General features: G+C 38.5%; 1 protein-coding gene across 2 annotated transcripts in view; it reads right to left on the reverse strand.

The window, feature by feature from the left end:
* The window catches only part of LOC108704519 (relaxin receptor 2), a 174,786-nt gene that overhangs the window by 88,295 nt on the left and 64,059 nt on the right, over window positions 1–22,432 (reverse strand). For both annotated transcript variants that reach the window (XM_041572645.1, XM_018241093.2), the window contains exon 2: window positions 3,018–3,164. In XM_041572645.1, coding sequence (XP_041428579.1) covers window positions 3,018–3,156 — 139 coding nt within the window. In that variant the 5' untranslated portion in view covers window positions 3,157–3,164. The remainder of the gene's footprint in view (window positions 1–3,017; window positions 3,165–22,432) is intronic.

Raw genomic sequence — 22,432 nt, forward strand, 5'->3', positions numbered from 1 at the left:
GCAACCCACCCCCAAATCCAGGAAAATCTTTTATTGTGCTGAGATTCAGACAAATTTGGGAGTGGGTTGCAGGTTCTCTCCCCACTTCCTTCCTTTCCTACCCCAAAATGAAGATAAGATGAAGTTCAGACAGCAGGACATGTATCCCCTGCCTTTCTGCTTGATTTAATTTATTGTAGTGTCCCAAATTTCAGGAGAACCCTTTATAAAGCAAGCCTTTGGTTGAGAACTTGCTGTCTTAGACTTTTTATTTTACACCAAAAAGTACATTACCGAAAACCAGTCTATATCACTAGTCAGCAGTTTTCTTTGTTCTTGAGCTGAAAACCTTAACAATTATTTTGATTTTGCTGTGTAACACAATGCCTTCTCTAAATACGTACATTTTTATGCAGTTGTGTAACATGCATTTAGTCTAGAAAGCTAGCAAGCTTAAAATTGCTTGCAGCAGTAATTTTTGTAATGATGATAAGCTGCACCTGGTCTGATGTTATTAAGTGTTTTACTTGATGCAGTTGAAGGGTTCCCCACAGATGATGTATAAGTGTGTATATAATGGGTATATAATATATGTAGGGCTGCTAGGCAAGAACTGATTCACAGGTAGGTTGCTTGGTTACCCTTAGCAGGTAACTAATAGCAAAGTGGAGGGAGATAAACAATAGTCTTCAACTCCTCAGACATCTAATTGATTTGCGTAAGAGAGATGTTGGGGTGACGGCACCATTGGGAAAAGTAGTGCTCCCAAGCTGACTAGGGAACAATTTTATTTGTCCAGATGTTCAGCAGACTTGGTAGTGGCTTATTTATTTGAAGGATTGACGTGGTTATTTAGTGCAGGTGCCTAACTATATGGGAGCATGGTTATAAGAATACCCTGGTCCTTGAGGGGATTCCTTAGGTGCAGAGCAATAAATCTTTTCTTCAGAAGAAGTGGTACTAGGGGCACCATCCCACATGGTTGTATAAAACCCAGCCCAGCTTTCCTCCTTTAAGGCTACTGACACAACTGGCAAGCATTAGCCCCTACACTCCGTCAGCATTGTGATGTGCCTGCACTGGGAGCAACTGGGTTGGCCTGGGTGCAAGCACATGGAGCAAAATGCATGCAAAATGTATACTTGCTCAGAGGATATGGGTGACTTTTTTGGTTTGGAAAGGCTGCCAATAGAAGGGTTTACCCTGCAGAACTATATATAAATTATTTCTCAATATAGAGAAGTTGAGGCCTCCCTAATTCTTGATTATATTTTGCTATGGTTCTGACTGCGACACAGTTCTCAACTTGCTAGTACACAACAATAATAACAATTTCTAGGAGGAAGTATATCATATATACAATATGTTTCTAAAACGTTACTTTTAAAGATTATCAGACGAAAACCTTGACTTTATCAGAATATCCAGCGAAGATCATGATGTCAAGAAACAACTTCAGGGACATCTGCCATTGACTTCGACATGACCTCAACAGGTTGGAGATGGAGTATTTTCAAATTCGGATTTTTAGCAGCTTTGGGTTACATTAAATCTAAAAATTAGATTTTTTTTTCATGAAAGGTATAATGTTTATCTAGACTCCTAGAAACATACTTTTTCAAAACATCAATAAGGAATCCTGCAGAGAAAAAATGTTGAGAAAATTGTAGGCTATAGTCTTGTGAGAAATTCCAGGGCCATTTTTTTTTATATCTATAAAATTATTAGTTGAATAAAGCTAATGTCGATATAGTGCATTTGAATTTCCAGTAAGCTTTTTGTGAGACAAAATGCTGCTCTGTAAAATTATAGACTAAGGGGGCAATTTATTAAAGGTCGAGCTGTGTTTTCCCAAAAAATGTTAGTTTTTCGGGAGTAGTTTCACAAAAAAACTATAATTTTTCAGGATTTATTATGCTCCGAAGCTGCAAAAAGCCCATATGCGAAAATACTCCAGCTAAAACCTATTGAGGTCAAGCAGAAGTTAATGGCAGAGGTTCCTTTAACCCAGTGTTCCCCAACCAGTAGCTCACGAGCAACATGTTGCTCACCAACCCCTTGGATGTTGCTCCCAGTGGTCTCAAAGCAGGTGCTTATTTTTTAATTCTAGGCTCAGAGGCAAGTTTAGTTGCATAAAAACCAGGTGTACTGCCAAATAGAGCCTCCTGTAGACTACCAGTCCATATAAGGATTTCCAAACAGCCAATCACAGCTCTTATTTGGCATCCCCATGGACATTTTCAAGTTTGTGTTGTTCTCCAACTCTTTTTTACATTTTAATGTCTTGCACGTAAAAAAGGGTGGGACCCCTGCTTTAACCATTTAAAGATGGTTTGTTGCCTTCATGATTAATAGTTTTCTTATGGTGGTTTACACTCGAATACAAAATAAATTTTTCTAAATTTTTACCCTATAACTTGATAAATTCTAGGTATTTCTTCCCCAATTGCATTCAATCAAGTTTTTTGACATTGGGGTTTTTTCATAAATTAACAAACATTCGAGTTCTGAGTTTATTTGAGGTAGAAAAAAACTCACAAACTCTACCTTGTGATAAATAACCCCCTAAGAGTAGTAAATAAAAAGGAAAAAGGATCGTTTGAGATACATGTTGGTGGTGAGCGATCAGTAATGAAGGCTATAAAGCAGGTCAATACTTTTCATTTTGGAGCAAATTCTATTTTATTTATCTATCAATAGTGCCGAGAAAGATCTTTAAAGCAGCTTCATTTATTTGCCGATACTTAAATATGCATTGCAATAAAATCCAATAAAGTTTCTCATTGTCGTTAATTAGATCTATAAAGGATTGGATCCTTGGTTAATAAATGGCTGGTGGGATTGAATCTGCAGAGGTACAAAGTTATGTAACTAGCATATAAAAAATAAATAATTTCAGTGCATAATAGTAAATAGTCAGATGACTTAAAATATACTATTGGCAGAAATGATTAAGTGCTATCTTGGGGTTCCATTCAGGGCAAGAAACAAATGATAAAATATTGTTTGAGGTATGTAGCTATGTTTTTTTAGCTTACCACAGTTTTCTTCATCAGCACCATTGGCACAGTCCTTACGCCCATTACAGTGGAAAAGCTGAGGCAAACAGACAGACAGATTGCCGCAGGGGAATTGCCCCAGGGGACATATACCACTGTCCAGATTAGAAGGGATCATCAAGGATTCTGTAAAATATAAACACAAAAACCAGTGTGATGTAAGGCCTTCATATAAGGTCACACAATAATGTAAGAAGAGGAAAAAACTGTTCTTCCTCACTAATAACAAGATTATATATGATATAAAACATTGTCGTAATCATCATCTTATTATTTTTTTCGGGGCACCTGGGGTAGCTATGAACCAATCAACTGAAAATTTACCCTAAGTTGACATTCATTGATATAAGGGGCCCTACAGTGTGAGAGATGTCCAAATAATTCTAATCACTGGCTGGATATGAGGCTTTTAGCATAACTGACTCATAAAAGAGTATCCTGATATTCGTCATCTATGGTAGCAATCAATCAGGTAGGGCAAAAAGAAGTTGTTATAATGTTTTGGGCTGGAATGAACAGAGGGTAAAGGGCGGCACTCTGAAATCATCTTTATTTCACATATTGGTTTAGACCATTTATGTCCATTAAAGGAGAACTAGAGCTTAGCTAAAGCTGTAGGGAGGAAATGTACATTATATTTTGGGCTTCTGTACCAGTCCAGGGTAACCACAGCCATTTAGCAGTATAGATCTCTGTCTCCAAAGATGCCCCAGTAGCTCCCCATCTTCTTTTCTGCTGATTCACTGCACATGCTCTGTGCTGCTGTCACTTACTGAGCTGACTTACAATATATTGAAAAAATATATCATATAAATGTCCCAATATCAGGCCAAGTAAATAATTCAGATTGGTAATCAGCAGCTCTTAAAACATCACAATTTGTATCGGAATTTAATATTCATCAGGCCCAGATTTGCGAGAAAGCTACAAAGGCCCGAGCCTAGGGCAGCAGGATTTTAGGGGTGGTATGCCACCCACCTTTATCCACATTGGTTTTGAAGCACTGGGGTTGGGCAAGAGATATAACTTTTTCATTTTCTATGCGCCAATCCCCAGTGCTCTGAACCTGATGAAAATTTGCATGCGCGCACAAGTGAAGGGGGGGGGGGCGACAATCAGAAGTGGTGCCCACTTCTTAAATCCGGCCCTGATAATAAGTCATGTAGCATCATCTTATATGACAGGCAACCTCGTTTTCTGCTTGATGATTTGCAAAAAATCCCCAAGCTGAGCTTCTCAGCAGCTGCTGAAAGCATACTGAGCATGTGCATGTCGCAGGCACTCCTAACAAAATTTAAGATGGGAAACTGCTGTGACAACCTTGCGAGCCTGGATCATTACCACTATAGAGATGCTGAACCTGGTTCAATAAATTCCATTTCTAAAATATGGCATTTCTAGCCATATTAATTTTTAAGGTTTAGTTCTCCTTTAACCCTGTTGTACCGATCTTGAGGGGAGTGGCTGTATATGGACACAAACCAGTGGAAAAACCATTGGCATTGTAGGTTTTTTAGTTTGGCCACGTTAGCTCCATCAGTGGTAAACCGTAAAGCTATAGTTCTAATATCTAATTATGTTGAGGTAAGTTGATTTCTTATAGGGTATCAAAGGTGTTATTCTTTACTTGTATACTGTAGCCCTGCACATTCCACAGTGCTTTACAAATGTCCCTATTGCACACACAATTGGGTCAACTTTATCAGGAGTCAATTAACCTGCCTGTATATATTGGAGTGTGGGAAGAAACCTGGAGAGCTATACTTAATTTATCTGACCTGAAGCCTCGCAGCAAAACAAGTATTCAGCAGAATCATACCGGAATCCAAACCCTAATATTTAGAAACAAAATTATCACAAGAAAAGAGGGGGCATCTCTCTTAAAACCTTAATGCAGGTGTCTTAAGGCAGGCTAAGGGAGGACAGGAACCTCCCGTGGAGCAGAAGGTGATTTTAAAGGTATTACGTTGACTCTGTCAAGCACTTAGATTCTAAATTCTGCTGAAAAATATCTGTGTCTGTCTGAATTCCCAATCGTATCTAGGATTTAGCTCATCAATAGTTAGGACTTTTCTTGCCCTTTAAAGAAAACTAATGGCCTTTTAAATGTACTCTGCAAAAGTACATTTATTTTATCTTTATGTGCTTTTTATTTGCTTATTATTTTATTTTTATTTGCTTATTTATTTTTATTTTTATTTGCTTTTTGTATGCTCTATAAATTAGCTTTGTTCAGACTAAAATTTCAGTTATACAACATGATCGGACACATGAGAAGATCAGATTGACAACACAACTGCAAACATCTACAGTTACCTGAAAGCTTCAATAGCAATATTAAAGCTCTGTGTAAACACCAACACTCTCTTGGATACTGTCTATCTCTATTAACTTATCTCTTTTCAATTTCATCCTGCACTTTAAATACATCTCTATCCATCCTCCCTAAATGATTTATCTGCTCCTTCCACTATAAAAGCCCAACTAGAAATTCCAAGAAAGTTGCTCTGTAACATTCTTATCAACGTCACCATGTCTGGCATCTCCTTATCAGCAATGGAGCAAGATTGAAAATCTGCTTTGAAGGCTTGTTTCAAGATGCATTAAAGTCATCGTTTTCATCAGTCGGTTTCAAGTAAACAGTGGCATACTGATGTGTTTATGGTTTCTGTAAATGTATGCAGAAATTCATATGGAATGGTAGCGTGTAAATTCTTGCTAATATACATACAATCTCCTACTCAACAATTGCCTCCATCTAGATTTTAAATGCGCAGCATTATGTGCTGTGTACATATAATTCTTTTTTACTGGGAATTAGTTGGGGTTTAAAGACAAATACAAGAATATACAATAATTGAGACTTATGTTGCATTAGTAAACAAGCAGAATTTTAACCCAAATGTTATAGGTTGGATCTCTCTGTGGTGCTCACTGATATAACCCTGGGCCGGTGCAGTTTTCTGGATGCCTTTCCTTTAATATATCAGTCACCACTACTTAGGGCTTTCTCTGTTTAAATAAAGTCAATTTTGGGTAGTGAAGACTGTATATTCAATCAAGATAGGGCTAACAAGTGCTTTGAAAAGATTAAGAATTATCCACCCACTGTGAATGTACACCCCTTTTAATACATGGCACCCTACTAATCCTTATTATCCAGAAAAATCTTTAGATCAGGGGTCCCTGTCAGGCCCGAAGGCTCAGTTTGAAGTGTCGGACCAAGGAGGAAGCTGGCAGGTTACACACCAAGTTCGCGGTACAGGAAGGGATCAAGAGAAAGAGTAGTCAGCCAGGCAGGAGATCAGTTCAGGCAGCAGGTAGTCGTAAACAGGAACAGGCAGAGGTCAATTAACAAGAATCCAAACACGAATATAGCACCCAGGAACACAATGAAGTAGAACCTATTCACGGGCAAAGGCAGAGAGTCACAAATGGCCTTTTAAACAATTCTTTGGCGCCAAAACGTGCGCAGTGACGTCATGCGTTGCGTGCTGACGCTGCGTGTTGACGCTGTACGTTTTGGCGCTGGCGTCTTCGCGCTGGCGTCTTTGTGCAGGCGTAAATCCGCCGCATCCAGGCGAGGTGCCGAAGAGGAAGACCCACGTGGCCCGCCCTGGGCGCCGCCATCTTGGAGTGGACGCCGGCGAGAGAGGACGCGCTGGACCACGCTCCTCACAGTCCCCAACCTTTTTTCACCTCTGAGCAACATTCAGATGTAAAATAGCTGGGAGGGGAAACTGAAACATAATAAGTGTTCTCGGTGGCGCAAAATAATTGCAGTGATTGGCTCTTTGGTAGCCTCTATGTGGACTGGCAGTCTACAGGAGACTCTACTTGGCAGTTTGCTTAGTTTTTATGCAATTAAACCGTGCTGCCAAGCCTGGAATTTAAAAATAAGCACCTGCTTTGAGGTCACTGGGAACAACATTCAAGGGGTTGGAGAGCAACATGTTTCTCATGAGCCACTGGTCAGGGAACACTGCTATAGATTCTTGTCCATCTACAAATAAATATGTCTTCAGCGTATGTTTAAAGGGCTGATTCCCACATGCCCCTGCAGCATCTTTGCTGCTCTTTGTTTCCCCACTTGGGACTTCCAAGCAGAAAGCATTGAATCCCTTTGCCTTTCTGGCCAAAATCTGACTGCAGTTTGTGTGAGAGCACGGAGCTGGAGCTGAATTTAGTCATAATGCCAATATTGAAGAACTGTTTCTGTACTGATGCAGAAGTACTAGTACTAATAATGTTGTTACTGTTCTGAATTTCTAGAACTGCAGTAAATACCTTTGCTTTATCCACAGCATTAGTTCACAGGACATGTGTTCTATAGCTATTAACTTAAAAACAGGTATGATATATATATTATCAAGAAACCTTTTATCCAGGAGCCTCCAATATACAGGAAAACTCCAATATACGAAAAAAGCCATATTTTATAGAATACATTGTATGAAATGCATTAACTTCTGATTCGACCCCATATATACAATTACTTTGAGCAGCATCATTGGAAATTACTTTTTATTTGCTCAAAAAAAACATTCCTTAAAATAAATAAAAGTGCACACAAAAATACATTTTTTTAGTCTACAGGAGATTACAAAAAAAACATTATTTATGGCTAACCCCACCCAACAATCCTTGGTACCAATGATCTATTATACAGACATTGAAACTGAGCAGCATCAGTCAGGCCCCCAATTAGGCCCTCTTTACCACTGGGTTTGCTTTCTATCTCGTTACACCTGCAAAATATGTTTGTGTGGGGGGGAGTCAATTCATTCTGTCAGTTCAGCTACGTAATTGCTACAGCTTTCCTGTTCAAGAATGTTAATATTTTACTTTTCAGCACATTTGTTCTTCTGTGATTGCATTTACTATATTTAGTTTTTTAATTATCTTTTTTATTGAAAAGTGTTAGTGTTTCTGACAAAGATTGTTCTTGTTTGACTCTATATCACTTGTCTAATGATAGTAAAAGGATACACTGGTTTTTTTATTATCTGCTAATGGACCTATATTTATGGCAGTAGCAACTGTGCATGCCCACATCAACACCACTGCAACTGCCATCAGATTTACCAAAATGGCAGTAACTTTTATGACCATGTTCAAAAACAGCAAGTTGCTCTGCACTCAATTCTTGCAGGCTGACAATTATATTAAGACTGTTGGGTGAAACACTCCATAGTGGGTAAAGGAAATAATAAATTGTGCTAATGACCCCTAATATTTGTTACTACTCTCTTTCACTCCATCCTTTCTCTGAGACAACTGTACTTTTACTGCACAATGCTGGTGTTGAGTGAAAAGGAAATGTCTTTGCAGAGAGGAAGACTGACTGGATATACTACGTGGCTTGGCTGAACATGAGATGTGGCTGAATGCATGCTATTGTATAAATAGACAACTAGGAGCAAAATTGAGGGACTCCAGTGATTTTATATTGTTTTCAGAAATTGCATATGATGAAAGTATTTTAAATGTTAAAGGGACAGTACGTGGATGAGACTTGCTATTTGAATAAGCTTTATTGATTTGTAACTTTTTGCCCACATGACCTTCCAAAGCAAATGCTGTAGGGGGCATGCTACAGTATCAGTATACATTATAGACAAACATATCTAGAACAAGAGTTTGGAGAATTATGTTTTGAGATCAATTTATTCCCACTGATGTAGGTCCCTGTGTATATACACTGTAGACATATAAATAAACATATCAGTAAATCTAAATTCTCCTTTAGCTGCAGGGTATTGAAATGTTTTGTATTTCTTTCTACCTTAATATGAATGTTATAGAGTTAGTAACTCTGTGAATCAGAATGCAATTGCTGTGTCTATGCTAAGAATTCAAGAGTAATTGAGGCTGAAAGAAACGAGATTGGCTCGGTGAGAAAATTCCCACTTACATTATAAACAACTGATAATTTCAATAACTGCAAAGGAAATCTGCTAGAACCTCAATGAATTTACCCATCTCTGATGGAATACTAAAGCCTTCTTGTCCATATATGTAATCAAAGCAATCACCTCTGTGATCAATTACTGGTGGGGGCAAGTATAGTTAATGGATGATGATGATGGTCTCTGAATTATAACGCTTTACTGGATCCATGATAAATGATGATGGTCTCTGAATTATAACACTTTACTGGATCCAATAAATGATTTGTGCTAAGCATTCATATCCTCAGCAAACTGTATTTGAGGAGCTGGCTGGGGCATTCCCGACATACATATCTTGACTGGTTTGAAAGCCGCCTTGACCATATATGTAATCAAAACAATCACCTTCCTAAAACCAGGAGAAAATTTGTGTTGGTTTAGGGATTGTTTGAAACCAAGATTATGATTTCGGATTATAGCTATTGAAATGCTAATAGTCGGTGTGGTAATCTGTAAGACGGAAACCCGTTATCTCTCATAGGCTCCATTTTATACAATGCAAATTTTTAAAATATTATCGTTTTTTTACTCGGTAATAATAAGACCGTACCTTGCACTAGACCCAAACTAAGACATAAGAAATCCTTATTTGAAGCAAAACTAACCTTTTTAGTTTATTTAATGTTTACACGATTTTCTAGTAGACTGGAATTATTAGTTTTATGGACTAGTATTATCTGGAGAAACCCAGGTCCCGGGCAATCTGGATAACCGGTCCATGCCTGTGCATGGGATGTCTCCTAGCCTGTGCATAATTTAGATGCAGAAACTAGAAAGTGCATTAAAGTTCAACTACACCTTCTGATTGGCAGCACATCACTTACTACTTAGTGCACCTGAGGAAGGGGTTGGTCCCCGAAAGCTTGTGCTTCTAATACTTTTGCAAATAAATGTGTTAAAGGCATTGCCTGGCTGAGCTGTTGTGATTCTTCCCTACTTGAAAACTAGTGCCAATGTCCCCATGGTATAAAAGATTTTATTATGGCAAACACCGTCAACCACCAACTTTTTCATAAACTTAAGGGCCAGTTATAACTGACAAGCAAAATCTGCACATATTCATGTATGTACTGTTCGATTATTCTGCATGTCATTTTCATAACTTAACATTCATTCTAAAAAGCTGTCACATATTATCTGGCACAACAGATTATGTGGGGGTTTGCTTAGGCAATAGGTGAATGACAACAAATTCTTGGTGTTATTGATCAGATGTACTTATAAAAGCAGATCATTTTTTCTTCAAGCTTTTTTACTAAACATAAATGCACGGTCACTGGCCTACATCTGTGATTAACGATCGTGTTATCACCCTTTTCGGGTCACTGTGACAGGGCCAGATTGCTATATCTTTGCATTCTTTTATTGAGGATCATCTGTTCGTTAGAAGGTCAATTGATGGGTGCCATTTTTAGCTTTCTGCACTCACCCTTTTTATTACTATAAAGCCTACTTAACCCCCTATCTCTGTGCCAAGGTTGCTGCAAGAAAATAAAGGCTAAAATGTATTGCTCTAACCCAACAAATCCAGTATAAAGGGATTAAATAGAAAACAAATCCAGTATAAAGGGATTAAATAGAAAAGTATTCTTAAAAACACTGATGGTGAAAAAAGTACAAGAATCCAGAACGTCATTACTGTAGGTAGAAAGTATCTATGTTAAGGTAAAAAGCACTTTGGCAGTATTAGGTTTGGCTTTTCCAATGCTGTTAATAGATAGCTGCTTGCTAATACTCTCTAAAGTTGGTGGCAGACATGCGGATTAGTCGCCCGCATAGAGTAGTTTTGTCGATGGGCAACTAATCTTTCCCGAAATACCTTACTACCAGCAAGAATACAAATTTCTGGCGGAATGGCATACGAATGGCTACGGAAATCTAAAGCGATTTGTATTCTTGCCGGCGGGAAAGCATATCGGGGGGGAAATTAGTCACCTGCATAGAGAAGATTTGTCGCTGGTTGACTAATCTCCCGGTCTGCCACCACCCTAAAGCTGTTAGAAATAGAAGCATTGCTCGTAGTGTTTAAATCACTTGCTTTTTTCCTAGGCTCAGACCTCTAATGTTGACATATGCAAATTATAGAGATTATATAGATTAACTTGTTTTTTTGCATCACTGGGCCCTGACAGATGGGGCGCTTTGCCTACTGGAAATTTCCTATCCTACAAGCCGTAAAGCACCCCCCAAATTACCAGCCCATTCACATTCTTTGGAATCACCACAGCAATCCTGGATAATTGCTTAAAAATGGGTAATTTTTGTATGATTACCTCGGATCACAGGTATTTTTGGTCACTATTTTTCACCGAAAAGGAGATTTCCTATTAGTGATAAAGTCATACATACATACTACCCACTTATGCTGTATATTGTATTTATTTCTGCTCTGCATGTTCTGTATATTCTGACATTTTTTTAACATTTGTTTTCAGATTTCCATTGTTTTTTAATTTAAAGGTATGTTTTATTCAGTAGATTCCAGATAGGCCCATTATATTGGAACAGCTTCCTTTGGGATAGGGTGGTTCAGTCTATCACAGTCTTTGTCTGTGTGCATTTTCTTAACTTTTTTTTTTCTCATACTTTGTACATATTTTCAACAATCTACTGTAGGTTGCCCAATGTTATCTAGTTGTCTTTCAGCAATATTATTTATTTTCTTTAGCTACTGTGAGGCATGTAGTATATTGCAGACTCCTTGATCAGCTATTTCAGGACTGCCATTGGCTCACAAATTACAACCCTCGATAGGCTATAGGGGTAGAGCCAACACTGTCTATCTTGGTGTGTAATCATCATAGTATCTCCCTTGCATTATGACTGTAGTGCTGTTGTACCTGGGGACTACAATAAAGGGTTCACTTTAATTTTTTAACAGTTTACTTATATAGGGACTCACTATCACTATCATTTACTAACAAGTGCAACGCTCACAAGTTGCATTTGTTTAAATGTAGAAAGCACTTGTACCTATATTTTTCTTTTGCCTAGCATCAACACAACTGTAGCATTTCTTGCCTGTATCTGAGGTGGAAGGTGCAGCACTCCAAGACACAAAGAACCCCACTACCTTATACCTGCCATTAACCAGAAGTAAGGTAGTGGGTTGCTTCTTTACCCTCTTTGAGGGTCTGAAAAAGAATGCCCTTCCATAACTGTGTAATTTTTGCCAAAACTTGCAATTAGTTATAAGATGCTGTAACTTTATGGCAAAAACACTCCACTGTAGGATAAAAAAAAGGCAAACTGCCCAAAAGACCCATAATATTCAGTACTTGTCTTACACGTTTAAGTATATGTATAAAACACTCTGTCCCTGCCTTGCTGTAGGAAGTGCTGAGAATGTACACCAATAACTCTTTAAAGCCTCAAATATATAATTGCAGCGTAAATCAGTTTAAAAGCAAGATAATTCTCTATTAATCAATTGAACTGAATCGCCTTTCAGTACTGAAAGAAGTTCATCTCTTTCAAATCTCTTTAAGTACTGATTCAGACAAAGGCAAACAAATAAAGCCCAGCAGGTTTGCTATCAATTTATCCTTGTGACAAACACAAGACAAACATTGATACGTCATATGATCCATTTCCTTCTTGACTGGATTTGTGTTTATTTACTGCTGTAGTGAAAACTTCACTGGCCAGTAAGCCTCTCAGTGATCCCAATGAGCAGATTTCATAAGCTTTGATTAATTCTATTTAGCACCTGTGTAGCTCATGTTTCAGTGGTTCTAGAAAAGCAGAAAGCACAAGACATAAGCTAACCAGGAGGCCCGATATGGTGACGTCAGACAGGAGGACTATATGGAAAGCTGCTTTAAATTAGATATGTCTCTGGTTTCATCCATATTTTTCATTAAGACACTTTCATGGGATAGATTTAAAAAGTCATTCGTTTTAAATACAGCAGCTCTTGTAGGGCACTTTTGAATCAAATTGATCCTTTAATTATTGTCTAAAGCAGCAAAAGTGAAGCTGCTGTTAATGAATGTTTTCTATTTTTGCACTGGGTTTTATTTTAATTGGATTTCTAGTTTGCCTTTCTATGAGTGACATTATGGTGGCATGTAAGATTGGCGACCCTAGATACCAGAATGGTTATTATTTTAATCCACAAAGAATTTATAGTGAAATTAACACACTATATAAAACCTATACAGCGACAAAAGCTGCCCAACTGCACTTGCTATGCAAACAAGCGTGACATGATTTAAACATCATAACTATTATGCACTGAAATTACAGTCATTTTATAGTAAATCTTCAAGTATCAGAAATACTACTGAAACATGCAAATTAGCTATATATACAGCAACTCCATAGTCCTGCATGATGCATATAGTTCGTTTTTTTGAGTACATTTAATAAGCTGCTGTCCTGTCTATCTGCCATAATTATTGTAAATCTCCAGCCCTGGCACCACCTTTATATATAGTTAGGGGCTCCATTGCAGTGGAGTTCCGTACGAACGTTAAATATTTGGTAATGATCCAATTCGTGCTTCAATATGAGATCATTTCCTCCGGAATAGGCTGTGCTGAACCTGAGATGTTTTGGCTGCATGTGATGAAATGTGAAGTCTACTGACTACTACTTTGTCCAACACTTTGCTCTAGTAATCAAACTCAATTGGCTGTTTAAAATGAGAGTAAGGGTTAGTCCACACGAGGAGATTCGGGGAGATTTTGTCGCCTGGCGACTAATCGCCTCGTCTTCAGCGTGTTTTCCCATAGGCTACAATGAAAAGTCGCCTGCACTAAAGCACATGCGGCAATGCGTTTTCAATAGTCGCCCAAAGTTTCCTCCATGAGGCAACTTTGGGCGACTATTGAAAACGCATTGCCGCGTGTGATTTAGCACAGTCGACTTTTCATTGTAGCCTATGGGAAAACACGCTGAGGCAGTTCGGGTGATTGTTGCTCAGAAGACGAGGCGATTAGTCGTCAGGCGACAAAATCTCCCCGAATCTCCTCGTGTGGACTAACCCTAAATTAGTATTTGTTGCACCAATAAACCACACGATCAATATTCCCTCTTAAGTTTAGCACACATACTGTACAGTTGAAGGCTAGCTAACAGAATTTTGAGTGAAAAAACAACATTTTGCATTAATACTGACCTGAGCACACAGTTTTTAAAAACGCGCAAAAGTTTAAAATGTGCACAAACAAGAATTTCTTAGGCACATAGCTGAGAAAGAATTAGAGGGGACATTGCACATGATAACTGGTAAAATATATAGTGAACAATGTAGCCTGATTGTAGGATATAAAGAAAAATGAAAAGTCACTTAGGTTTGGAGTTCCACACATGGTTCTTTGACAGCACCTGGAACTCTTCATTGACTTCAAACAGCTTTTTACTTTTGTGTACGGGTGCATTATTGTGATATGATATAAGACAACCCCTACTTATCAAATAAGTATATTTCCCTGATCTGTATTGCATTCGGTAACTTCACACTAGACGTCTGAAACATTTCAGCCTTACTTACTATGTTACCTTTCTCTGTTGCAAATTTACCGTCTGTCTTTGAAAAAAAATATACCAAAGGTTTCATTTTAAGTCTAGAACTGTAAAAATGAGTGATTGCTAGTATTATTTTAATCTCGTTGGCTTTTACTTTATGAAGAGCAAGAACATGATAGGGAACATATCACTTATGAAAGCCTTTTAAGCTTTTAGGGGCTAGTAGCCCTGCTAGATCGTGCGACAGTCAAGTGGCTGAATTTCTCGGGGAGAAAATAGCTTTTGCTACTTATTAATAACCAGGCCAAACCAATTACATGAACATCAAGGCATGAAATTAATGGCATTAACCTGCTCTGTGGCTTTTACAATAAAGTCTCCAATTGCTTGGGAACAGGAACACATTAGTAGATTGCATTGATGAGAGACAAGCTATTAGAAAAAGTGATGTAAAATGTACAAAAATACCTCCAAAATAACCCAATACCCAGAAATTTTACAACGGTGTTATTGTTTTTTTAAGTACAGATACCAGCTGTACACCTACCTGTACCTTTGTTTCACATGATTTTACTGGTCTGTGCTTAAATCTGAAGACATTTTGCATGATTTCAATTTACCTAGACTTTAATGTGCAGTCTAACTAAACCTGATTCCTTGATGTCATGAGGCTATGGTCATATGTCGCCTGAGGATGTCACATTCTTATTCTTATATTTTTTATTATTGTGACAAGCTGGCTGCCTGTCACACAACATTTTTAGGGGAAATTAGCTATCGTAGGCAGGTAAGATCAGGGCAAAAACACAGGTTTATTCAAACAAACTCTTCACAATCTAAAGTCACAGGAACACTGTGCTCAGAGAAACCTTCCTTACATTTCAACTACAATAAATAACTTCCACAGGACAGCCTTCCTGAGGAAAGTAACCTCCAATATGCAAACTGGACCACTGGAATGAGTTGTCTGGTTTTCTAAGTTACTTTTCAATTGGCCTTCATTTTGTCTATAGTTTTTGAATTATTTGCCTTCTGACTTTTTCCAGTTTTAAATGACCCGATTTAAAAATAAATGCTCTATAAGGCAACAAATGTGTGATTATTGCTAATTTTTATTACTCATCTTTCTATTCAGGCCCTCTCCAATTCATATTCCAGTCTTTTATTCATATCATTGCATGGTTCTAGGCTAATTCAGACCTTAGCAACCAGATTTGAAATTGCAAACTGGAGAGCTGCTGAATAAAAAAACTAAATAACTTAAAAAACAAAAATAATAAAAAATTAAAACTTTGCAAATGGTTTCAGAATATCACTCTACATCATACTAAAAGTTATTCTAAAGGTGAACAACCCCTTTATACATACAATAGCTCAATACATACTAATACATAAAACATTATCATAATAGCTAAAAACCTCAAAACTCCTACCTACTAAAAGGGGAAGAGTTAAACAAAGTGGTAGCTGCAGGTACAAAAGCTCTCCTATAAAAACCAGTGGTACATATACTGTAGGTAGTATCAATCTGTTATTAAAAGTGCTACGATCTAACTCCAATGTTTTGTGTAAGGGATGAGAATAATTTTACAAGATACTCATTCATTTAAACAACATCCGCTTCTCTAACACCACCTCTAAAGTTTCTAATCTCATTCCTAAAACAGAGCCTGCCATACTAATCAATTTACTAAGTCTGTTAAACATTAAAACTTTTTGGATTTAGTGTATCCTCATTGTCCTTTGCATTTTTATTTCTTATGGTGCTTAATAGTATATAAGTATATCTATAATGAGTTGTCCTAATTTTCCCTCATTTAACAGGAACTAGTTTTTCCCTATCTGTCTCTGCTCCATCACTCAAACACCCACAGAAATCAAGGTTGTGAAAAGCAAGGAGAACTCAAAATCAACTTATCAGATACTTCCATCCAGCCTAAAAGTAGGAGGAGAGAATTAAGTATGGCACAAGTCCTACTTGGATATCATTGGGTGCTGGCTTGGAGTTACAGGGAGGAGGCGCTTAACTTCCACGTAAAATGTGCATTCCCCATCACAACCAACACACACATACAGAGGCACATACAGTTCCCCCAGATTTCTTTCCTATTCCCCAAGACATCAGTTGTCTGTTAGTGTAAGGCAGGGGTCCCCAATTGTTTCACCCGTGAGCCACATTCAAATGGAAAAAGAGCAACACAAGCATTAAAAAATTTCCTGGGGGAACAAATACGAGCTCTTATTGTCTATTCGGTAGCCCCTGTGTGGTCTGGCAGCCTACAGGAGACTTTGGCAGTACACATGGTTTTTATGCAACCAAAACTTGCCTTCAAGCCTGGAATTAAAAAATAAGCACCTGCTTTGAGGCCACTGAGAGCAACAGCCATATGTTGCTCGCGAGCCACTGGTTGGGGATCAATGATGTAAGATGTACTGTGCTTGGCCAATCCCTAAAGGAAAATACTTTTCCTCTTCACTTTGTTCTCTTTATCCCTGGCTTATAGCCTTAAGGGTTATTGAACACACTCAAGGAGACCCTGTTGTTCCTTATCTTACACAGTGTCACAGTGAGTGTCTGTCTATGGAACAAAAGGACCACGACAGATGACCGCCACTAAACACCAATATCTGGCACACTCTTGGCTAAATGTAATATCCATCTCTCTGGGCAACATTCTTTCAAACTTTGATCACATGAACTTTCCCTTTCTCCATTCCACTCTCCCCTGAACGCACTTCCTTCCTTATTTCCATTGTTCTAGCAGCTCTACAAAGTGGACAACTTCAGTCTGCACTTCTTGCTGCCTTCCTTCCCCAAGTGTATTCAAAGTAACTTTCCATCACGACTAAAGATACAAGAATAAAATTCTCCATTTTACCTTCAGCACCCCTCCTTTTCTTTCTATAAAAGTTAATGATGATATGATTCATATGTTATTATTGTAGTAATATGGCAGCTTGACAGATGTTTTCATTCAGGCATTAAAACAGATCATTATAAAAAAAAAAAAAAAGAGATGCTATGCCTGCAACGAACATGATTAATTTGTACTTTATTGCTAATTATATATTGCCCACCAGGAGAAATGGTTGGTTTACTGCTCCTGCAATTCTCTCTTAATACTGATACATAATACAAGAGCCTGATGGAACTGAGATGATGAGATGTACTGCCATTGATGTTAACAAAACCATACACATTTTCTAGATCATTCATAAAACAGTGTCTATATATATATATATATATATATATATATATATATATATATATATATATATATATATATATATACATATATATATATATATATTCACAATGTAGATACTTTGATGAATAAAAACTATAGTAGAGATCATTCTGCACAGTAAAAGGGCTTACTCCTTGTATACAGAATCTTACTGAATCTTACTTACTACAACAGTCTCACAATTTTGCTTTAAGGCCAGTGACATGAAAAAAAACCACAAAATAACCAATAGACATTTATAGATATCGAAGGCTTCATTTGATTGTACACTATAAGATCAGCTGTTTTGAAAATTGTATTTCTGGCCAATGTACATACACAGTTGGAAGGCTTTAGCCAAATAAATATGCAGATTTGAGGTAAAAAAATGTTGAAGGCCACTTACTGGGTTCTTTGTTTGCCATAAGATATTCTACCATCTTTTATTAAAACTGTGTGTAGCCAGCAATAATGTTTTTGTGAGCTATAACCTTGAAAATCCAAAAAACAGGAATATTAGTGTCTCATGACAAAAGTACAGCAGCTCTCTACTGGTGACTAGAGCAGAATTTGTGGGCTTGGAGACCATAATGTGACTGCAGATGTAAGATAAGGGGCACGTACTTTGTATTTTATGTACACATTTTTGTTTATCTGCAGAGTACACCTTTTCCGTTTCACCCAAGTTCTCCATAAATAACTCAAATCCAACTCCCTTTTTCTCCCTTATCCAATAATTGGTTTATGAAATACTCCTATTTTTCCATCTAGAACAGGAAGCCTCAACACAATATGTAAATTTACCTAAACCCAAAAGTTATTAGGGTAGAGAGTTAGAGTTTCTGTCTGGATTTTTATGGTTTAGTTTTAAATTGCACTGTTTACATTACAAATAATTCCCTCTACCATATTAAAATGCTTTTCCTGAACCAACAAGTTTTTTTAGTAATATTGGTGTGTAGGCATCCATCTGCGGTCATTTTGCCTTATCCTGTGCTTCATGATGGTACTGCTTTCAGATAAGCTAATGTTTCTTCAACTCAATGTAACAAGAGGAGTTGCAGTGGGACTTGGATTTTTACTATGAAGTGCTATTCTCGGGTTGATGGGGGGGGGTGACAGCACTCCAACTTGCAGTGCAGCAGTAAAAAGTGACTGATGTTTATCAATTCACATGACTGAGGGCACCTGGGAGACTAACATGTCTAGCCCCTTGTCAGATTTCAAAATTAAACATAAAAAATCTTTTTTCTCTGTTGAAAATGGATTTTAGTGCAGAATTCAGCTGGATGAGTGCTATTTACTGATGCATTTTGAAAAAAAAATGTGTTTTCAGGTGACAGAATCCCTTTAAAGTAGCGCTGTCCAACTTCTGTGGTACAGAGGGCTGGAATTTTTCTGGCCTGCATGGCGGAGGGCCGATAATGGAAGCCAGTGTTGACCACCTTTTTTTAAACCACACCCGATTTAAACCACATCCATTTTATCACAAGAAATAGACGATACCCACATTAAACTAAAATGTTTGGTGCTCACTGCAGGGATATCACTCATGTGAAAAATTTCATATTTAAACATACCCTTAAATCCATATGCCTCCTGCCTCCTCCTCCCCTATATATAACACAGCACCCCACAGAATACAATTACACACCAATCCAAAACAAACCCCTACCAGGCTCACGTCCCACAGGCAGATAATGGTACAAACAGGGACCATAGGGCAGGCAGAGTATGGCACACACAGGGACCATAAGGCAGGCAGAGTAAGGTGCACACACAGGAAGCATAGGGCAGGCAGAGTGGGGCACACACAGGGAGCATAGGGCAGGCAGAGTATGGCACACTGAGCATAGGGCAGGCAAGAAGAGTATGGCACACACAGGGAGCATAGGGCAGGCAGAGTATGGCACACACAGGGAGCATAGGACAGGCAGAGTATGGGACACACAGGGAGCAAAGGGCAGGCAGAGTATAGCACACACAGGGAGCATAGGGCAGGCAGAGTATGACACGCATAGGGCAGGCAGAGTATGGCACGCACAGGGAGCATAGGGCAGGCAAAGTATGATACACGGGCAGAATAGAGCAGGAGACAGGGAAACCTATCGGGACCACTCTAAGATGAACAGTTCCTACTGTACTACATACAGTGACACAATGCTGATGCCCTTTTGTCTGAGTGTGAACAGGTGAACAATGTGGACACTTTCAGTCTGGGTCTCAGGTGTTACAGGGGGAAAATGCAGGGGGGAATACTGTTTGAATTTGACGTCTAACAAATAGAGGTACCAGTTAATTTCAGTACTGTTCGTTTTTAATGCTTACACAAGGTAAGCAGTGACAGCAGGCAGACTTTCATGTGGGGGGCACACAAGGGGGACTACTAGTTGGATAGCACTGCTTTACAGCATAATCAAGCCATTTGCGGTTAGACCTCGGTATCATGCTACAGGAATAGCAGGAGGGGTTCCCTAAGAGTTTATCACCATAATGTCCAGAGATTTATGAGAAAGTGAAGATAAGCATAAGGTCTTTATGCCTGAAGGTGATTAAAGAAAATAAGTCAGTGGGATTGTTGGTTACAAGGAAGATTTGTGGAGATGGCAAGCACAAGTGAAAGTCTTTGTGTGTGTTTTAAATATTACAGTGCACAGGAATGTAATATTTTCAGATGAGGACATCTTTTTCTTTTGTATAAAGAATAGGGAATGTATATTGGATGAACAAAGGGATTAGAGTAGTCTTCCCTTTGACCCGACCAATTTATGTCTCCCACAATTTTTCGATCTGACCACATGTATTGGCCCTCTTCTTGCCTAAAATGTTTTATTCACAATTTTACTACTTAACCTTCCTTAGGACTGCAGATAAGCAAAACCATTTCCATCACTTACTTTTGGCAATACACTTAAGGAAAAAGGAGGAAGCAGTAACAGAACTAGGTGGGGGCGGGCCCTGGTGCGAGCCATGCAGCCAGCCCCCCCCCCCTCGTCCGTGCACATTTTCTTTGCGGCTACAGCTGACTCCAGCCAGCTGCAGCGCGCCTGAGGTGCCCTGCTGGGGTTGGGCTCAGTTGCTCCCCCTGCTTCCCCGGTAGTTAAGCCACTGGTAGGAAGACAAGCTTTATGAGAGGTTTGCTAGTGGAAGATATACTGGTCATCAGGGCAAATAGCGTAAGTCCAATATTACAATTAAAAGTTTCAAACCAAATGTGTTCTCCAGTTCAGCAACAGCGAAGGTCAGGGCCGGAACTAGGGGTAGGCAGTGTAGGCACGTGCCTAGGGTCCCGTTTCTCCCCGACTGCCATAAATATTTTTGGGTAATAATGCGCTTCTGCGCATGTGCGCTCGAGCACACTTTGGAGCATGTTCGCTCAAGCGCACTTTGTCGCATGCGTGCTCGAGTGCACTTTGGCGCATTCGTGCTCGAGCGCACTTGAGCACGCACTCAGCCGGCACCGTGCCCAGCCAGGTTGCCTAGGGCGCCTGGCTGGGTTGGCCCGGCTCTGGCGAAGGTTCTCTCCAACCCCCAAAAAACAGTTAAAAAATTCCAGAAGAAAGTCACCGATCGTGTCTCGAAAGAGGATATGGACAAAAACACAAAAATATATAGTGTAGCGTTCTTGAATATATTTACACCTCAAAGTGATTACATTCACACACTATCAGGGAGTTGCTCAAAATATATTCAAGAAGGCTACATTATATATTTTTTCTTGTTTTTTTCCATATCCTCTTTCGAGGCACGATCAGAGACTTTCTTCTCAAATAACGTAAGTCCAAGGGACAGGGCCAAAAACAAGTGTTGGAAGGAATCCCTGTTTTTGTTTTCAAAAACCAGCCAGGCTTCTGATATATAGGGAATAATGTAGCCCTATCATAAAATATAAGGATATTATAAGTCACAGAGAAGTTCCATGACCATATAAAAGAACAGGGCTGAAGGCTAAGTGCTTTTCTACAGGCCAGGAAATATTGAATATCCTCATATTTTACAACATTCACAATTTTTTTTAAATAACAACTGTCATAGTCATCACTTATCATTTACAAGATATTCAAGTCTTTTGTGTATTATATATATGTATGTATAAACTGATTTCCTTTTTGTCTGTAATAATAAAACAGTACATTGTACTTGATCTAAACTGAGATATAATTAATCCTTATTGGTGGCTAAACCAGCCTATTGAGTTTATTTAGTGTTTAAATGATTTTCTATTAAACGTAAGGTATATAGATCCAAATTATGGAAATACAAAAAAATGTACATGTACTATATGTACATGTAGGCCAATTATATATCTAATATGCAGTATATTTGAATTTTCGCCCCCAGGCATTAGTGGCTGTAGCAAGTCAAGATTTGATGTTTTTTTATTTGAATGTCTATGCTACAGGGCAGGGAATGTCTCTGGTACCCTTCTTTCACTATAACATTTTATTAAGACTTAATATAGGTTGGTGAGGATCTTTATCATCTTCTAGTGTCTACATTTTGCATAATGTTCCATACTGACACTGTACGTCTCATTGTGTAACTGGATTTTTCTACAAGTGTAGGGCCACACGGGGTTGAGTAACGACAGCCCCTTCACTCAAATCTGCTCTCTCTCTTGTGTCTGTACACAGGCCGACCTAATGTCTATGGGTATAAACAGATGGAGTAAATTACTGCTCAGCAGTGCATATCAAGCTTTCTTTCCTAAATCCACTGTGTCATTCAGTCTGGCCGACAGTCT

The sequence above is a fragment of the Xenopus laevis genome, chromosome 8L (assembly GCF_017654675.1).
Source record: "Xenopus laevis strain J_2021 chromosome 8L, Xenopus_laevis_v10.1, whole genome shotgun sequence".
Classification (NCBI taxonomy): Eukaryota; Metazoa; Chordata; class Amphibia; order Anura; family Pipidae; genus Xenopus; species Xenopus laevis.